The 18217-nt window shown below is 39.8% G+C and overlaps 1 protein-coding gene across 1 annotated transcript; it reads right to left on the minus strand.

The window, feature by feature from the left end:
* Positions 1 to 10528: 10528 nt before the first annotated feature.
* Positions 10529 to 16888, minus strand: LOC109205597 (protein DETOXIFICATION 42-like). The gene is made up of 14 exons (XM_019368313.1): positions 16727 to 16888; positions 16288 to 16403; positions 15413 to 15534; positions 15098 to 15337; positions 14793 to 14974; positions 14146 to 14281; positions 13923 to 14019; positions 13688 to 13788; positions 12772 to 12935; positions 11919 to 11990; positions 11713 to 11829; positions 11525 to 11620; positions 10883 to 11004; positions 10529 to 10782 (listed from the first exon to the last, which is right to left on the minus strand). Exons 2-14 carry the CDS (start codon positions 16356 to 16358, stop codon positions 10740 to 10742), a joined length of 1563 nt encoding a protein of 520 aa, XP_019223858.1. The 5' UTR covers positions 16359 to 16403; positions 16727 to 16888; the 3' UTR covers positions 10529 to 10739.
* Between the last annotated feature and the right edge of the window lie 1329 nt (positions 16889 to 18217).

The following is an 18217-nucleotide window of genomic DNA, read 5'->3' on the forward strand; positions in this document are numbered from 1 at the left end:
TGTTAGTATTATATATAGTACTACTTCTCATGGTAAATATAAATATATATAGTATACTAGTATAGCCTATACTATATATAGTATGTTATGTATATATATTCCCTTTTATATATTTTCTTGTAGTATATATAGTATGTTATGTATATATATTCCCTTATATATTTTCTTGTAGTAATATTGTATGTATGTATATATATTCCCTTATATATTTTCTCTGTAGTATATATTGATATGTTATGTATATATATTATAGCTTATATATTTTCTTGTAGTATATATTTATGTTATGTATATATATTATAAGCTTTATAAATAATTGAACGATAGTTAAAGACAAAAAAATATTGCACAAGAGATATTCTAGGGCATGTGTCTTATAATTTTATTACCAAAAAATGGCATATCTTTTATAGTCTTCTTCCCTCCAATGAATTGAGACAAACAAGGGTACTATAATACCACCCATTAAAAGGAAAAAAAACTAAAAGAAGATATGCCAAGTACAATTACACCATAACCTAATTGTACTCATCTAACCAAATCTCATAAATCCTTCAAGGTACTCGGAGGAGTTCCGTTCGGTGGTGGCGGAAAGAAGCTTGCATCACCGCTTCCTTGGCGAAGCAGCATCCTCCGCAATAGTTCCGCTATCATTTTCTTCATAAGCTTCGTCTATCTCCGGTTGTGATTCTGCAAGTCCAAAGTTTCTTCTTTCCGAGCGGATCCAAATCTCTGAATAGTACTGATTTTTCAACTCTCCCTCATAGATGGCTCTATGATTCACCTTATTTAAGTCTTGCTTGACATGAAAGCGCTTCTGATGCACTGTGAAGCTTTGAATAGATAAATATCCGGCCATCCTTGCAAGAACCGGAAAATAACTTTCCCTTGCTTTCCACCATTCCAAAAGATCCAAGGTGCCCGTCTGGATTCTCCTTTTCAAGTTCCCTGCGACAAATAAACTTGAGCTCATTTAGATGTGAAGTCTCATCAAAATTATCACCTTGAGAACCCCTTTAACTCCGTCCAAGAATTTAAGATGCTTTTATAGGCCCGCAGCTTTTAGATGATTGTGAACTAGACCTATTTTAGTATTTCACACCTTACACAACATTCTTTTTCATGAGCAAAATGCCATATTAATACAATTATGCAAACTAAACACACAAAAATATATTCTTAAAACTTAAGAGTTGGAACGAGTTTACCGAATTGCCGAACAACTTCTTGAAAATTGAAAATCGTTGAAGACTTGAAGTACTGAATACTTCAATTCACCAACTTCACAATTTTTCACGAATTGCAATAATAAAATAAGCAATTATACAAGAGAAATTGATATAGATTGAGAGAGATTGAGAGAGATTGAGATAATTGATGAAATTGGTGGAGTAAAAATGAAAGAATGAGGGGGTATTATAGTTGAGAATTGGAAAAAAGTGTAATTATATAAAGTTTGGGGTTAAAATAAAGTTTGGGGGCCAAATGGCTAATTTTTTAAAGTTCCAAAACGGTTGAAAATTAAAGGCCAACGGCTAGATTTTAAAATCTGACCGTTTGGTCTTTTTTAAAAAAAAAAAAAGTTTTTTTTTAGAAAAGAGCCGTTGGAACCGTTAGGCCCGGTTGAACCGGCCCAGGACCGCCTGCCGGTCCCGGGCTTAGCGGTCCCGGTCTCGTGGGCCTCACGCAAGAGACCAGCCCGCCACGGGCTTTCTACACCATCAGGGACCGGCCCACCAGGACCGGCCCGCCGGGATCGTTTAGCCCGTTAAGACCGCGGGCCCGGTCCGGGCCCGGTCCCAGACCGGCCCACCATACAGCCTTAACCGGGCTCCAGAACCAAGATATGAACCCGATACTAACAAGATCAAATATTAACCAAATTCTTAAAACCATAGATTTTCAGCTTTTCAATTTTCAACAAAAATTCATATCTTGAGCTAGGGACCTCGGAATTCGATTCCGGGCATACGTCCAAGTCCCATATTTTATTACGGACCCACCGGGACTGTCAAAACACAAGTCCGGATCCATTTACAAAAAAAATTGACCGAAGTCAACTAAAATCAACTTTTTAGGCAAAAATTATTATTTTCATCATCTTTTAACAAAAATCTTTCAGGAAATACGCCCCGATTGCGCACGCAAATCGGGAAGGGTAAAAATGAGATTTTTAAGGCTTCAAAACACAAAATTTAATTTTAAATCATAAGATGACCTTTTGGGTCATCACATTCTCCATCTCTAAAACAACTGTTCGTCCTCGAACGGACATAGAAAAGTACTTGAGCTGGGGGAAAAAAGGTGGGGATATCTACCCCGCTTGTAGGACTCGGACTCCCAAGTAGCTGCCTCAACGGGCTGACCTCTCCGCTGCACTCGAATTGAAGGATAACTCTTCGACCTCAACTGACGAACCTGCCGGTCTAGAATAGCTACCGACTCTTTCTCATAAGTCAAATCTTTGTCCAACTAGACAGAGCTGAAATCTAACACGTGGGATGGATCACCCTGATACTTCCGGAGCATGGACACGTGGAATACGGATGAACTGCTGATAAACTGGGTGGCAATGCGAGCTTGTAAGCCTCCTCACCCACTCGCTGAAGAATCTCAAAAGGCCCGATGTACCTAGGGCTCAACTTGCCCTTATTTCCAAATCTCATTACACCCTTCATGGGTGACACACGGAGCAATACTCTCTCTCTGACCATGAATGCAACATCACGGCCCTTACGGTCGGCATAACTCTTCTACCTGGACTGAGCTGCACGAAGTCTATCCTGAATGATCTAGACCTTATCCAAGGCATCCTGTACTAAATCTGTACCCAATAACCGAGCCTCTCCCGGCTCAAACCATCCGACCGGCGATCGGCACCGTCTACCATATAATGCCTTATAGGGAGCCATCTGGATGCTCAACTGATAACTGTTGTTGTAGGCAAACTCCGCAAGTGGCAAGAACTGATTCCAAGAGCATCCGAAGTCAATAACACAAGCGCTGAGCATATCCTCTAAGATTTGAATAGTGCGCTCGGACTGTCCGTCCGTGTGGGGATGAAATATTGTGCTCAACTCAACCTGCGTGCCCAACACGCTGCACTGCCCTCCAGAAATGCAAGGTGAATTGCGTACCTCGATCAGAAATGATAGACAAGGGCACACCGTGAAGACGAACGATCCCACGGATATAAATCTCTGCCAACCTCTATGAAAAATAGCAAAATTGCCAAAGGGATGAAATGCGCTGACTTGGTCAGCCTGTCCACAATGACCTAAACTGCATCAAACTTACTCTGAGTCCGTGGGAGTCCAATAACAAAATCCATAGTGATACACTCCCATTTTCATTCTGGAATCTCTATCTTCTGAAGCAAACCACCTGGTCCCTGATGCTCGTACTTTACTTGCTGAGAATTTAGACACTGAGCTACATATGCAACTATGTCCTTCTTCATCCTCCTCCACTAATAATGCTGCCGCAAATCCTGATACATCTTGGCGGCGCCCGGATGAATAGAATGGCGGGAACTTTGGGCCTCCTCTAGAATCAACTCACGAAGTTCATCCACATTAGGCACACAAACACAACACTGCATCCTCAAAACTCCATCATCTCCCACCGTAACCTGATTGGCATCTCCCTGCCGCACTATATCCCTAAGGACAAGAAAATGAGGGTCATCATACTGCCACTCCCTGATGCGCTCAAACAATGAAGACCGAGCGACGGTACAAGCTAGAACACGACTGGGCTCAGAAACATCCAACCTCACGAACTGATTGGCCAAAGCCTGAAAATCTAATACAAGCGGTCTCTCACCGACTGGAATGAACGCAAGGCTGCCCATACTGGCTGATTTCTTACTCAAAGCATCGGCCACCACATTGGCCTTCCCGGGATGATACAAAATGGTGATATCATAGTCTTTCAATAGCTCTAACCACCTTCTCTGCCTCAAATTAAGTTCCTTTTGCTTGAACAAATACTACAAACTTCGATGATTCGTGAACAGCTCACATGACACGCCATAAAGATAGTGCCTCCAAATCTTCAGCGCATGAACAATGGCTGCCAACTCTAAGTCATGAACTGGATAATTCTTCTCGTGAACCTTCAGCTGCTGCGAAGCATATGCAATAACCTTGCCACCCTGCATCAATACTGCACCAAGTCCAATACGAGATACATCACAATATACCGTGTAAGATCCTGAACCTATGGGCAACACTAACACTGGCGCCGTAGACAAAGCAATCTTGAGCTTCTGAAAAGCTCGCCTCACACTCGTCTGACCATCTGAACGGGGCACCCTTCTAGGTCAACCTAGTTCGGGGCTGCTATAGATGAAAACCCCTCCACAAACCAACGATAACAGCCCGCCAATTCCAAGAAAATCCGGATCTCTGTAGCTGATGTGAGCCTGGGCCAGTTCTTCACTGCCTCAATCTTTCTTCGGATCCACCTGAATACCCTCTGTTGATACAACGTGACCCAAGAAAGCAATTGAACTCAACCAAAACTCGCATTTCGAAAACTTAGCATATAACTAGCTGTCTCTTAGAGTCTGAAGAACAATCCGAAGATGCTGCTCACGCTCCTCTCGACTGCGGGATTAGATCAAGATATCATCAATAAACACAATCACAAAGGAATCCAGATAGGGCTTGAACACCCGGTTCATCAAATCCATAAATGCTGCTGGGGCATTTCTTAGCCCAATTGATATCACTAGAAACTCATAATGCCCATACCGAGTAAGAAAAGTTGTCTTAGGGACATCGGATGCCCTAATCCTCAACTGATGGTAGCCAGATCTCAAATCAATCTTCGAAAACACTTTGGCACCCTGAAGCTGATCAAATAAGTCATCAATCCCCGGCAATGGATACTTGTTCTTGATGGTGACTTTGTTCAACTGCCGATAATCTATGCACATGCTCATCGATCCATCCTTCTTCTTCACAAACAACACAGGCGCACCCCAGGGAGAGACACTAGGTCTAATAAAGCCCTTGTCAGGCAAATCTTGCAACTGCTCCCACTACAAAAAAACTAAAATTAGCTACGAACATCGTCGCTAATCTGTCGCTAAAATAATCGTAGCTAGAAGAATTTCTTGATAATCCGTTGCTAATTCGTTGCTAAATGAGATTAGCGACGTATTTTTCTATTTAGATACAAAATTTGTCCGTCGCTAAAACCTGATTTTTTTAGTGGTGTCCTTCAATTCTTTCAACTCTGTCGGGGCCATACGGTATGGCGGAATAGAAATGGGCTGAGTTCCCCGAGCCAAATCAATACAGAAGTCAATATTCGTGTCGGGTGGCATCCCCGGCAGGTCTGCAGGAAACACCTCTGGAAACTCACGAACAACTGGTACTTAATCCATAGAAGGAACCTCTGCACTGGAATCAGGAACATATGCCAAATAAGCTAGACAACCCTTCTCGGCCATATGCCGAGCCTTCACATACGAAATAACTCTGCTGGTACAATGGCCAGGAGTCCCTCTCCACTCTAGTCGAGGAAACCCCGGCATGGCTAAGGTCACCATCTTGGCGTGACAATCAAATATAGAATGATAAGGTGACAGTCAATCCATACCCAATATGACATCAAAATCAACCATATCGAGAAGAAAAAGATCTACACTAGTCTCAAGGCCTCCAATTACAACCACATGAACGATAGACACGATCTACAACAATAGAATCTCCCACGGGCATGGACACATACACAGGAGAACTCAAAGAATCACGAGGCACAACCAGATACGAAGCAAAATAGGACGATACATATGAATAAATAGATCCTAGATCAAATAGAACTGAAGCATCTCTACTGCAAACTGAAACAGTACCTGTGATAACAGCATCGGATGACTCAGCCTCAGGCCTGGCTAGAAAGGCATAGCATCAGGGCTGGGCCCCACCACTCTGAATCATATCTCTAGGACGGCCTCCTACTGGCTGGCCTCCACCTCTAGCGGCCTGACCTCCACCTCTAACGGCTTGACCTCCACCTCTAGAGGCCGGACCTCCACCTCTAGCGGGCTGAGCGGGCGGTGGTGCAACCGGTGCCAGAATCATGGCACGAGAACCCTACTGTGACATGCCGCCCAATAATCTCGAACAAGTCCTCCTAATATTCCCATAATCACCACACTCAAAACATCCATCCTGGTACTGTGGCTGCTGAAACTGAGACTGACCTGAACGGGCCGGATGACCACGATAATAACTCTGGATAGGAGGTGCACTGATAGGAGCTAGCGGTGCACTGTAGGCGGGCTGTCCAGAATGAGGCACATAATGACCACAACCCCCTGAAGCACTATAGGACACCTGAAGCGGTGAATGATATGGCCTGGGAGGATGACCTCTACCGAAAGTACCCCTGCCTGTAGATGAGGCACCACTGAAACCACCTGAATGACGAGGTCTCTTGTCAGACCCCTGACTCCTTCCCAACGAAAGAACATCCTCGATACGCCTGGCGACATTAGCAGCCGCCTGAAAGGAAATCTCACTCCCTGTCTCCTTAGCCATCTGCAATCTGATAGATTGAGCAAGTCCCTCAATAAACCTCCTCACTCTCACTCTCACTCTCTCTCTCTCTCTCTCTCTCTCTCTCTCTCTCTCTCTCTCTCTCTCTCTCTCTCTCTCTCTGTAGGAAGCAGAAGAATAGCATGACGGGATAAATCCACAAATCGGGTCTCATACTCAGGTCATAGAGCCCTGCTGAAGACGCTCGAACTGCCTCAGTAGCTCTCCCTCTGAGTGATAGGAAGGAACTTCACAAGAAACAAATGGGAGAACTGGTCCCAAGTAAGAGCAGGCAATCCCGCCGGTCTGGTCGACATATAATCCATCCACCATCTCTTGGCGGAACCTGACAAATGAAATACAGCAAAGTCGACCCCATTAGTCTCTACTATCCCCATGTTCCGAATAACCTCATGGCAGCTGTCCAAATAGTCCTGGGATCCTCTGAAGATGCACCGCTGAAATGAACTAGGAAAAGCTTGGTAAACCTATCCAATCTCCACAAAGTCTCAAAAGACATAGCTGATCCATCACCGGTCTGTGCTGCAACACCCGGTGAAACTACCCCAACTGGCTGGGCTGCTGGAGTCTGAAACTGGGGAACCATCTACTCCGGAGTGTGAACAGCGGGAGTCTGGATTCCTCCCCCAGCCTGAGAGACGGCACGCCGGTCTGAGCAACGCTCTCGATAAGGCCCATTAGACGGACCAAAGCATCCTGAAGCACTGGGTGGCGATGAAACCCTCCGAAACCTGAGCTGGCCCGACAGGCACAGTTTGGGCTGGAACCTCCTCATAAAACTCTACCTGAGGCTCCACCGCTGGTGCTGCTGCTCGAGTTCGGGGCTGAAGATGTGGTACGCGTCCTTGCCATCCTCGAGAGAATGGAATAGAAAAGTTCAATCAGCTAGGATAGAATAAAATCGCACCACAGAGAAGAATAGAAGTGAAACTGCTCCTAACTCTGTAGCCTCCGGAAGATAAGTACAGACGTCTCCGTACTGATCCACCAGACTCTACGAAGTTTACTAGTGACTCGTGAGACCTATGTAACCTAGTGCTCTGATACCAACTTGTCACGATCCGGAATTCCCACCGTCGGGATCGTGGTTGCGCCTAACATTTCACTTGCTAAAGCCAACGTTAGAACAACATAATTCTTTTAACAGCTTAAGTGATAACAAAAGGCAATTGGAATAACTGAAATAACGATGCGGAAGATAAAACTGCCAAACGTCTATAACAATCCCTGAATCTGGTGTCACAAGTGCACGAGCTACTAGAATACTACATACAAAGGTCTGAAATAACATAAAGTTGTTCGAAAAGAAGATACATAGCTAAGTAAGAACAAGAAGGGGAGTTCAGGAGCTACGAATGCTGAGCAACTGTACCTCAAGTCTACGTAAGCTGTCCGATCCGGGCTCTCTAATATCCGTCGCTGGGACCGTCCCCAAAATATGCACAGTGTGCAGAGTGCAGTATCAGTACAACCGACCTCAAGTACTGGTAAGTGCCGAGCCTAACCTCGACGAAGTTGTGACGAGGATAAGGGGAGTCACCTACACTAAAACCTGTACGCATCATATAATAATGACAGAATAATTGAAATAAAGTACAAAAATTAACAGCCAATAGGAAATGATAACCACGACCTCGAAATAAACCAGTATTGTCCAGATTTACCAACCTTTGACAGCTCAAATAGGAGTACCGAAAAAATAAAGAAACAATGCAGCTCAAGAAATGTAAATATATAAGTTGTTGCAGCGTGCAATCTGATCCCACCAGACAACACATAATCCTCCCTTATTTCTCCGTAACAATATATATATATATATATATATATATGTTGCGACGTGCAGCCCGATCCCACCGTATAATACATATTCCCCCTTATTTCACCATATCAATACACCCTTGTTTCACTTATTGCGGCGTGCAACCCGATCCCACCGTATATATATATATATATATTCTCCCTTATTCCTCCATATCAATATCAATAAATAATATAAATAATAAATGTACACAGTTAATTCAGCAATCGAAATCACAAGGCCTTTACGATAAATAAATACCAAACTGAACCAAGAAAAGAAACCTCGTTCAACATAGAGTCTACACAAAAATAACACTACAAAACGAGACCAAACCAACAATTTACAGTTAGAAAGTACAAACAAGCCAAATTAAATAAATAGCAGGGATTAAGGGAAACTATGAAAGAAGCTAGCATGATTAACAGAAGAAGATATTGACTAGCATGTAGCGGATGAGCATGGACAGCATTTAGAGCATGTGTAACAAATAAAACATGGAAAGAAACAGTTAAAGTAAAGCAGAAAATCAGGGAAAAACAGATAATTCGGCGGCGTATAAGCACTCGTCACCTTGCATATACGTTGCTCACATGGAATTCACATAATACATAGTCTGAGGGTTCCTAATTCCCTCAAGTCAAGGTTAGACACAACACTTACCTCGCTCCAAAGGCCACTCAAATCTCAATCACAGCTTTGCCTTTCAAACATGCCTCTGAACCAACAATATCTAGCAAATTACCAACCAAACATTTCAAAATAAGCATTAGGAATCACCCACGATCGATAAGAATTCAATTTAGGCCATTTTGAAAAAGTCAACAAAAGTCAACACCCGGCCAACTTGGTCCAAACCCGAAATTCGGAGCAAAACTCGTTTACCCATTCACCCCCGAGCCCGGATATACAATTGGTTTTGGAATCCGACCTCAATTTGAGGTCTAAATCCCCAAATTTCGAAATCCCTAGCTTCTACCCAAAAAATCCCAATTCTACCATGAAAACCTTAGATTCTAGGTTAAAATCTTGTAAAAATAAGCGAAAGATTGAAAGAAACTAGTTAAAAATCACTTACTTATGATTTGGGGAAAAAAAAGTCTTTGAAAAATCCCCTCTTGTGTTTTAGGTTTTGAAAAATTGGAGAATGAATGAAAAATCCCGTCTAAGTCCCCTTTTACACAGCTGCAGATGTCGCATTTGCGACCTGAGCTTCACAATTGCGAAGCTCGCAAATGCGAGGAAAGTATCGCAAACGCGGACTCCCCACATTTCTGTTGCCTTCGCAATTGCGAACAGTTGTTCGCAAATGCGACTGAAATGATCGCAATTGCGATCTAGTCTTCGCAATTGCAAAGTCTACCTTCCCCCTATCCCATCGCAAATGCGAAGTATTGTTCGCATTTGGGAACATATGCTGGCCCAGCTTCTCTTCGCCTTTGCGATGCGAAGCTCACAAATGCGACCTCAACAGTAGTCGCAAATGCTAAGCTTGACCTCGCATTTGCGAGGTTTGAGGCCTGCAACACAGCTGAAGAACACCAACAATCTTTCTAAGGTTCAAATCACTCCGTAGCCCATCCGAAACTCACCCGAGCCCTCGGGGCTCCAAACCAAACATACACACAAGTCTTAAAACATCATATGAACTTGCTCGCGCGATCAAATCGCCAAAATAACATCTAGAACTACGAATTTAGCACCAAATCAAATGAAAATTTTTAAGAAAATTTAAAACTTCTAACTTCACAACCGGACGTCCGAATCACATCAAACCAACTCTGTTACTCACCAAATTTCACAGACAAGTCTTAAATATCATAATGAACCTGTACAGCGCTCCGGAACCAAGATACGGACCCGATACCAACAAGATCAAATATTCACCACATTCTTAAAACCATTAGATTTTCAGCTTTTCAATTTTCAACAAAAATTTATATCTTGAGCTAGGGACCTAGGAATTCGATTCCGGGCATACGCCCATGTCCCATATTTTATTACGGACCCATCGGGACTGTCAAAACACGAGTCCGGATCCGTTTACCAAAAATATTGATCGAAGTCAACTAAAATCAACTTTTTAAGCAAAAATTATTATTTTCATTAACTTTTAACATAAAAACTTTCCGGAAACACGCCCGGACTGCGCATGCAAATCGAGAAGGGTAAAGATGAGATTTTTAAAGCTTTGGAACACAGAATTTAGTTTTAAATCATAAGATGACCTTTTGAGTCATCACATTGTGAGACCATGAATGAAGTAGTCATGGATATTACTGCAGGCAAATCATCAAAAACACTGATTACTTTAAGGCAGAAGTGCAGTTGCTTCGGTTATGTACAATATGCTATGTAGGAAAAAGACTTTAGCTCTTGAGGAATTTCCAGGGACCTGTTCCAGTTCCTATCCTGTAAATGTGAAGTAGAAAACAAACAGATTATTTGCTTATGCTTTTAAGTGCTTTACTCAAATGTACTTTATTTAGAGTACATTAGCAATTAACCATACCTCCAGAAACCTGCAAAAGCTCTTAGGCTCATATAGACGGTCAAAGCGACCCAAATTCCGACGAATTTATAACTTGATGAAAGAACAAACAAGAATACAATGCTGAATATAGCCACTGTAACCTGAACATAAATAGCATTCTCTTTTGTAAATATTTACTAATTAATGAAAAAGGAAAATATATATACTGACATTGTCTTCGGATCATAATCAAGGAAGATATCTCTGTTCATAAGGATGTTTTTCCACTTGCATTAGGATTTTGGAGGTCTTGAGGGAAGGGAGAGGGTGGATTTTGATGTAAGCAATAAACTGCGATAAAGGGGCAGCCTGGTGCACTAAGCTCCCGCTACGCGTGGGGTCCGGGGAAGGGCCGGTCAATAAAGTTCTATTGTACGCAGCCTTATCCTGCATTTCTGCAAGAGGCTGTCTCCATGGCTCAAACCCATGACCGTCACATGGCAGCAACTTTACCAGTTACGCCAAGACTCCTCTTCATTCCAAAACTGCGATCTTTACCATAATATAGTTAAAGATTTATAGTGATTTTTCTTTGTTAAAGACTTTTGCACCACTTGAGGATAACGTGTTTGCTTTGTGTTGTCGATAGCAGAAAAAAGGAATGTCATGTGAGCTAATTACCATCGAGTAAGCAGAATATGCAAAGTCAGATGCGCCAAAGTTTACACCGTCAAAGACAAAGGCCAGGGCATTGATTGGTTGAGTTGTTGCGACAAACTGAAATAAGTAAGTTGTGAGTTCCAAATACATAGCTTATCTGAAAAGGTAGTTAAAGTGTATTGACAAGCATATTAGGATATGGCGAATACCGGTATGCCAATGCCAATTAGGTGGATGACATTGCTGTCATTTGTAAATAATCTAACTCCAAAGTGTAAACCAACTCCAAGGATGAGAGCTAGCACCAATCCTAAAACTAATCCCAACTGCAATTTTCAAGAATTCTAAGGTCAAAAATAGTTACATTACTGAAATCAAGGATATGTTCAGATCTACTACGGAACAACCTAATTACCTGTAATACTCTTGATGCTGTAGCAGTAGCTCTACTGAAGTCCTTCTGAGCAAACGCACTTGCTAGTATCGCCTGATATGATAAAGAAAGGTCAAAATTCCGAATTTTGTTTACATTTTCGTAATGCTGATGCTTTTTCAGGCTAGAAGATTAAAATTTTAGTTATCGCTACAAACTGTGTCATTTGAGTCTTGGCGTAATTAATAAAGTGGCTGCCATGTAACCAGGAGATCACGGTTCGAGCCGTGGAAAAAGCCTCTTGCAGAAATGCAAGGTAAGGCGGCATACAATAGACCCTTATGGTCCGGCCCTTCCATGGACCCCGTGCATAGCGGGAGCTTAGTGCACTGGGCTGACATTTTTTTTACAGACTGCATCAGAGATGCACGAATTAAGAAATATCTCTCAGATAATCCTTATTCATCTGTATAATACATTGTTTCTGCAGAAAAGATTAATATTAGAAATCTATGTTTGAAGCTAGTGGTACTAATTACTGATTCACATTTGGGCTTCGAAAGTGAATAATTTGCTGCGTTATAGCGGAACAACAATGTAAGGTGCTAACTCGCTTCGAGAAATGACACTCTAGTAGCGAAAACCTTGTTGATGTTGCAACAACTATAGGTGTGCACATAGTGACAGGTTATTTTGAGAGGGAATAATTGCGATCTTTCTTCAGTACAGCAGGAATTAAAGGACAATACGGTATAGAAACATTTTAGGATAGACATTCTTCCACTTTATTACTTAAGCATTTGGAATAGATCTTTTCGTAGCATCTGGCTGTTTTATTATTCGAGACAGTTGGTAGAAACTGGCTTTTAGCAAATGAAAGGAAGATCTATATCACCTGACCGGCAACAGCCAACCCATCAGCTAAAAGAGATGTAGCCAACCAAACCTGCAAGCAGACCTGAAATGCAGCCATTTCCGTTGGTCCTAACCTTGCGGCCAATGATGCAGCTAATGTTACGCAGAACGTAACTGCTATCACCCTCATTAACAATAGAAATCCTGAAATTCCCAAAAAAAAAGAGAATGAAATGAAGAAAAAAATACACTTAGTGAACTAATTCATCTTTATAATGAAACATTAGAAACCATCTTTTATTAGAAGATCTAAAAACAGAACAAAATCTGGTGAATAAAAGCATTTCAACATCTAAAAGAGAAAAACAAAGTAGAAAGTTCAAAACTATGATATCTCAGATTAAGTTCATGTTTGTTTCGCATAGATCATGTGTTCTTCGATGATTTGTGTTTAACATTCATCAGAAAACAAATACTAACAGTGATTAAAACAACATAAAAACAATGCATTTGCCAATAATTTGCTACTGTAGAAGCTTTCTGTCTACTATCTCCATTCAACTTCCTATCGCAAATGCCAAAGAAACAAGATGCTATTACATAGGACCACAAATGCAAGATGAGACAGACCGAATGTGTAGTTCATGCAACATGGAAATAGCTCAAATTTCTTGTTGAAAAAGATTCTGCAAACTGAAATCACTATTTTTTATGAACCAAAAACTTCAGCATATAGCTTAACATTTACAAGATATTCAGTATGATTTCAAAGTTCAGATAACTGTAAAATCATTGTAAAAAGTAATCAGAAAACAAATAAGCCTGATAAAAGGGAAACGGCCTACTTATCCCGAAACTATAATATTCTAACTTAAGAATTTCTTAAGCCTCATTACAACATTTTTTGTTGTATATCTATCTGTAGTAAACATTAACAACATCAGAGAGAAGCTCACCATTTGTAAGAAATCGAGCAAATTGCAGATACTTTAGACTAGGAGGTAAAAGATCAACTTGTTCCATCAATCTCCAAAAAAGTATTACTGAAATTAGGTACCTGCACGACGAAGTCATATACGTAAGAATCTACATCTTAACATATACCAAAATACTTTTCTATAAAGCAATGATATATTTGAGAACTGTTCTCTCACAATTTTTGTCTTTTGGGAGACATGATAATCTACTCACTGTGAAATTACATGAGCAATCGCAGCACCTCTGACGCCCATATTGAATACAAAGATGAATATAGGGTCCAAAATTATATTTGTCAAATCTCCAGCCACTGATGATAACACAGAAACTAAGTTAGATTTTACGGACTAAGTTTCAAACAGAAGTAAATCTTTGTTAACTGAATTTTGAACTTCATCTATCTCTGGAAGCTTGATTCAATTTCTTAGTTGCTCACCAGTTGCAAAAAGTGGAGTTTTTGTATCTTTAAATCCTCGAAAAACTCCTTGCATCGCCAATGAGAGAAGAACTGCCGGTGCACCAAGTGACCTCAATTTCAGGTACTCTTGGGCAGGTTTTAACATAGGTGATCCCTATAATATGAGAGGAGTAAACAGAGGCGGATGGAGCATATATTCAACAGGTTCAACTAATCCTAGTATTTTTGACACGGATAGATATATGTGAAAGATCGAAAATATATAGTAGTAAATGTTGAATATGTAATTTCAATAGAAGAATTAATAAATAGCTGCTCACTCAACCGCTTAAAACTAAAAATAGTTTGGTGGATGTAAAATATGTGTATAACCGTACATAAAATATGTGTATACTGGCTAGGAAAACTAAACAGTGAATCCGGCCGGCTATTTATGTAAAGATCCTATTTCAAGATGAATTTAGAGCTAAGAACCTTAAAGATAGAATCGTTCAAATTTAAGTCTTGATTACTGGCAGTAAACACTGGCCAACTGTATGATCCCTTCCTCGGCCCAAGAAAATAAAAAGAGAAAATAGACATAAGACTTGAAGGTGGTTGAAAAAATTGCATATCATTTGAGAGAATTTTGTGTCTTTTGCTAATTTATTAAGAACTTTACTCACAGATTTGACTCCCATGAAGTTTAATATAGGCTTTGCTCCGGAAATTAAAAAAGCTGCTTGGATGAGGCCGAGGATGGCACCGATGATCAATGCAGACGATGCAGATGGAATGTGCCTCTTTTCTGGCTTTCGCTTCAAAACTTCAAAGGTGGTAGCTATTGTTTCGGACTTGTACATACTCCCTACAAAATAAATTGATAAAATGGAAGTGAATATCATTATCACGAAGCGGAAGGAACTTACATGTAAACTTTTCTACATAGTGTGACAAAATAAAACATGTTGAACATGGATTTCCTACTTACTACTTTGAGGTATGAGCTCTTTGTTTTCGCTGTTTGATTGGAACTCCGTATCCAATCCTTCGGCTTCTCGTGATTGTAGATCCTGGCTTTCAGTGTCTCGTGGTTCGGGGCTTACTTTTGTGATGGTATCCTCCTCAGCAACCATAGATGTAGTGACACTAACAAGTGGGAATATTGCAATCCTCGACGCTTGATTAAAAACAGCAATCGAAACTCCCACAGCAGCAAGCTCAACGGGACCTATATCAGTAGATTTTGATGGTTATAATCTGTTTCTGTGAAATGGTAAGTCTAATGAATTTTACATGATAATACCTATTTGGCCAATGAATGCTGTATCAACAAGAGATGCAATTGGATCTGCTGTTAAAGCTAGTGCAGCAGGAATGGCTATTCTTGCAATTTCTTGGCCTAGCTCATCCAATTTAAATACTGATCTGCTCATGCCACACAATTAATAAAAGAGAATTATATTACTACTAGTAACTTGTGAAAATCTCAACATTTCGAAAACATCAAAAGTTTCTTAGAATGTTAAACTAGTATTAGGATATAGCATATAAAGTTGTTGCCATGTGACCAGGAGGTCACGGGTTCAAGCCGTAGAAACAGCCTCTTGCAGAAATGCAGGGTAAGGCTGCGTACAATAGACCATTGTGGTTCGGTCTTTCCTCGGACCCCGCGCATAGTGAGAGCTTATCGCACCGGACTGCCCTTTTATATAGCACTATGTGAAAGGAATGAACAAATACATAATCTAAAACAAAACTTGATCTAATAGATTTTCAAGGAAGTAATTGAGTATAACTATCAGATAACCTAAAAGATAACTACACGTAATCATCCTTAAAAACTAAATTAGTAACCTGAAAAATAAAATAGATTACCTGCGACAACATGTAAAAACGTATTAAAATAGGCTAATAAAAGTCAGCCCGATGCACTAAGCTACTACTATGCGCAGGGTCCGGGGAAGGGCCGAACTACAAGGGTTTATTGTACGCAGTCTTACCCTGTATTTCTGCAAGAGGCTGTTTCCACGGCTTGAATCCGTTACCCCTTGATCGTATGGCAGCAACTTTACCAGTTACGCTAAGGCTTCCCTTCTAATAGTGTTCCCTTCTAATAGTGTGTACATATTCTTTAAATGATGATCACAAATATAAACAAGGAAAAGACATAGAAAATACCTTGCTTCCCTAAAGAAAATGCAGAGTGGGATTTTTCCATTATCTGAATATGGAACTTCTTTCTCTGCCATACCAATAGCTAACTCAACCAAGAAAATGGTTTCCACTCCCCTCTACTGAAAATGGTAAATTCACAATATTAGATACAATTCAGATTTTCTTAAAATACATTTAATGTACATCTCCCCCCCACCCCACCCCACCCCACCCACCCACAACAAGACCCCCTTAACAACTACACACATATATATGATATATGTACATGTTTTTGTATTAATGGAAAAAAGTTAAGGAAGATATAACAAAGTCACAACTGGTTTCCTAGAAAGTTGAATTTGAAGTTAAGTTTCAAATCTAATTAAGACCAAACAAAGAAAGAAGTTTCACTCATTTGACAAGAAAATTCAAGTGGAAAGATATATAGTAAATACCAACTTACAAGAATTTTATGAGCTTGGAAAATAGAATGAAAGAGAGAGAAGCTTCAACTTTAAAGGAGAAAGAATTGTGTTAACTTTAATGAAATATTTTCATTGTTCATTAAAAAGTAGTAGCATACTATTAATGGACCTAAATTAAAGATGCAAATGAGAGGAAGACAACAGACTTTCCTTTAATGCAAAAGTTTTCTTCTTTTTTTGTGTGTGTTCTTAAGGCAATAATATTTGGGTCCCACTAAGTTTCTCAAATTCCTAGAAGACCAAAGTCATGAAGTTGGCCACGACACGTGTCTATGTTTGTATTTCAATGAAGAAAACACATGTCTTGGAAGTCCTTACTAGTCACTTTCTTTAAATAGTTGACATGTTTGTCATTGACGGTGATATTTGATTTGACACAAAATTTAAGGGAGAAAGAAGACTTTTTAAGTTTAATGAAATAACATGATATTTATGTGGTTATAAAAGTTTCATATTTAAAATAAAAGAGTATAATGTTAAATTATTTTCGAATATAAAAATATATTATTCTTTTCTAAACGAATTAAAAAGAAAAGTGTGTCATTTAAATTGAAATACGGGAGTACTAGCTTTTCAAAATAGAACAATCCAGTTCATATTATTTGTCCTATAAAATTTTCTTACACCCTTTTAAGGTATTTAATAATTTTAATTTTATAAAAATATACTCTTTTTCTCACTTGAATATCTTACTTACGTACTACTTTTAGTCCTCATAATCGGACTTTTAAGGTATTTGAACATCCTTAAAATACATTTATGAGTCGTAATCACAAAAGAGTATTGCCTAAATTACCTCTATCTCTTCCTTATTAAACGTGTACTTAACATCCTCTAATTGGAGCAACAAAGATAGAATAGAAAATAATTATAATAAAAAATGACTTCTTGTTTCTTTAAAAACGTTAAATAATTTGAAATATTTCTTTGTTAAATTCATGTTCTAATAAAAGTCTTCGTTCAAGCCAACCTATATATATATATATATATATATATATATATATATATATATATATATATATATATATATATATATATATATAGTATGCTAAAGCGACTAAGTTTGAGACAAAAAGAAATAATTCATATCTACTATTAAAGCAATAAGGGTAGATTTAGAAAGTAATAAATGATTTTTAACTAAATATATTATAATTATGGAAGAGCGCGGCGGGAGCAGGCTTGGAGTGGCTCACTGGACTATTTAATATTATTTTTAGGACGAAGAAGATGCCCGAAGAATGGAGGTGGAGTACGATGGTTCCGTTGTACAAGAAAATGGTGATATCCAAAATTGCAACAATTATAGAGGTATCAAGCTGTTGAGTCACACTATGAAGGTTTGGGAGAGGGTGGTGGAGGCCAGGGTGAGGATGTGCGTGTTTATTTTTGAGAATCGGTTTGGATTCATGTCGGGGCGTTCGACTACGGAAGAATTCATCTGGTAAGGAGATTAGTGGAGCAATACG

This window comes from Nicotiana attenuata, unplaced genomic scaffold, assembly GCF_001879085.1.
Source record: "Nicotiana attenuata strain UT unplaced genomic scaffold, NIATTr2, whole genome shotgun sequence".
Taxonomy (NCBI): Eukaryota; Viridiplantae; Streptophyta; class Magnoliopsida; order Solanales; family Solanaceae; genus Nicotiana; species Nicotiana attenuata.

Bases quoted from the DNA above. Each gene is read 5' to 3' on its own strand.
- LOC109205597 (XM_019368313.1), bottom strand. From the start codon at position 16,358: ATGGCAGAGAAAGAAGTTCCATATTCAGATAATGGAAAAATCCCACTC. The intron at 11,621-11,712 runs GTATTCGCCATA...TACTTATTTCAG, and splicing joins TAATTGGCATTGGCATACCG to TTTGTCGCAACAACTCAACC. The intron at 11,005-11,524 runs GTAATTAGCTCA...ATTTATGTTCAG, and splicing joins CATATTCTGCTTACTCGATG to GTTACAGTGGCTATATTCAG.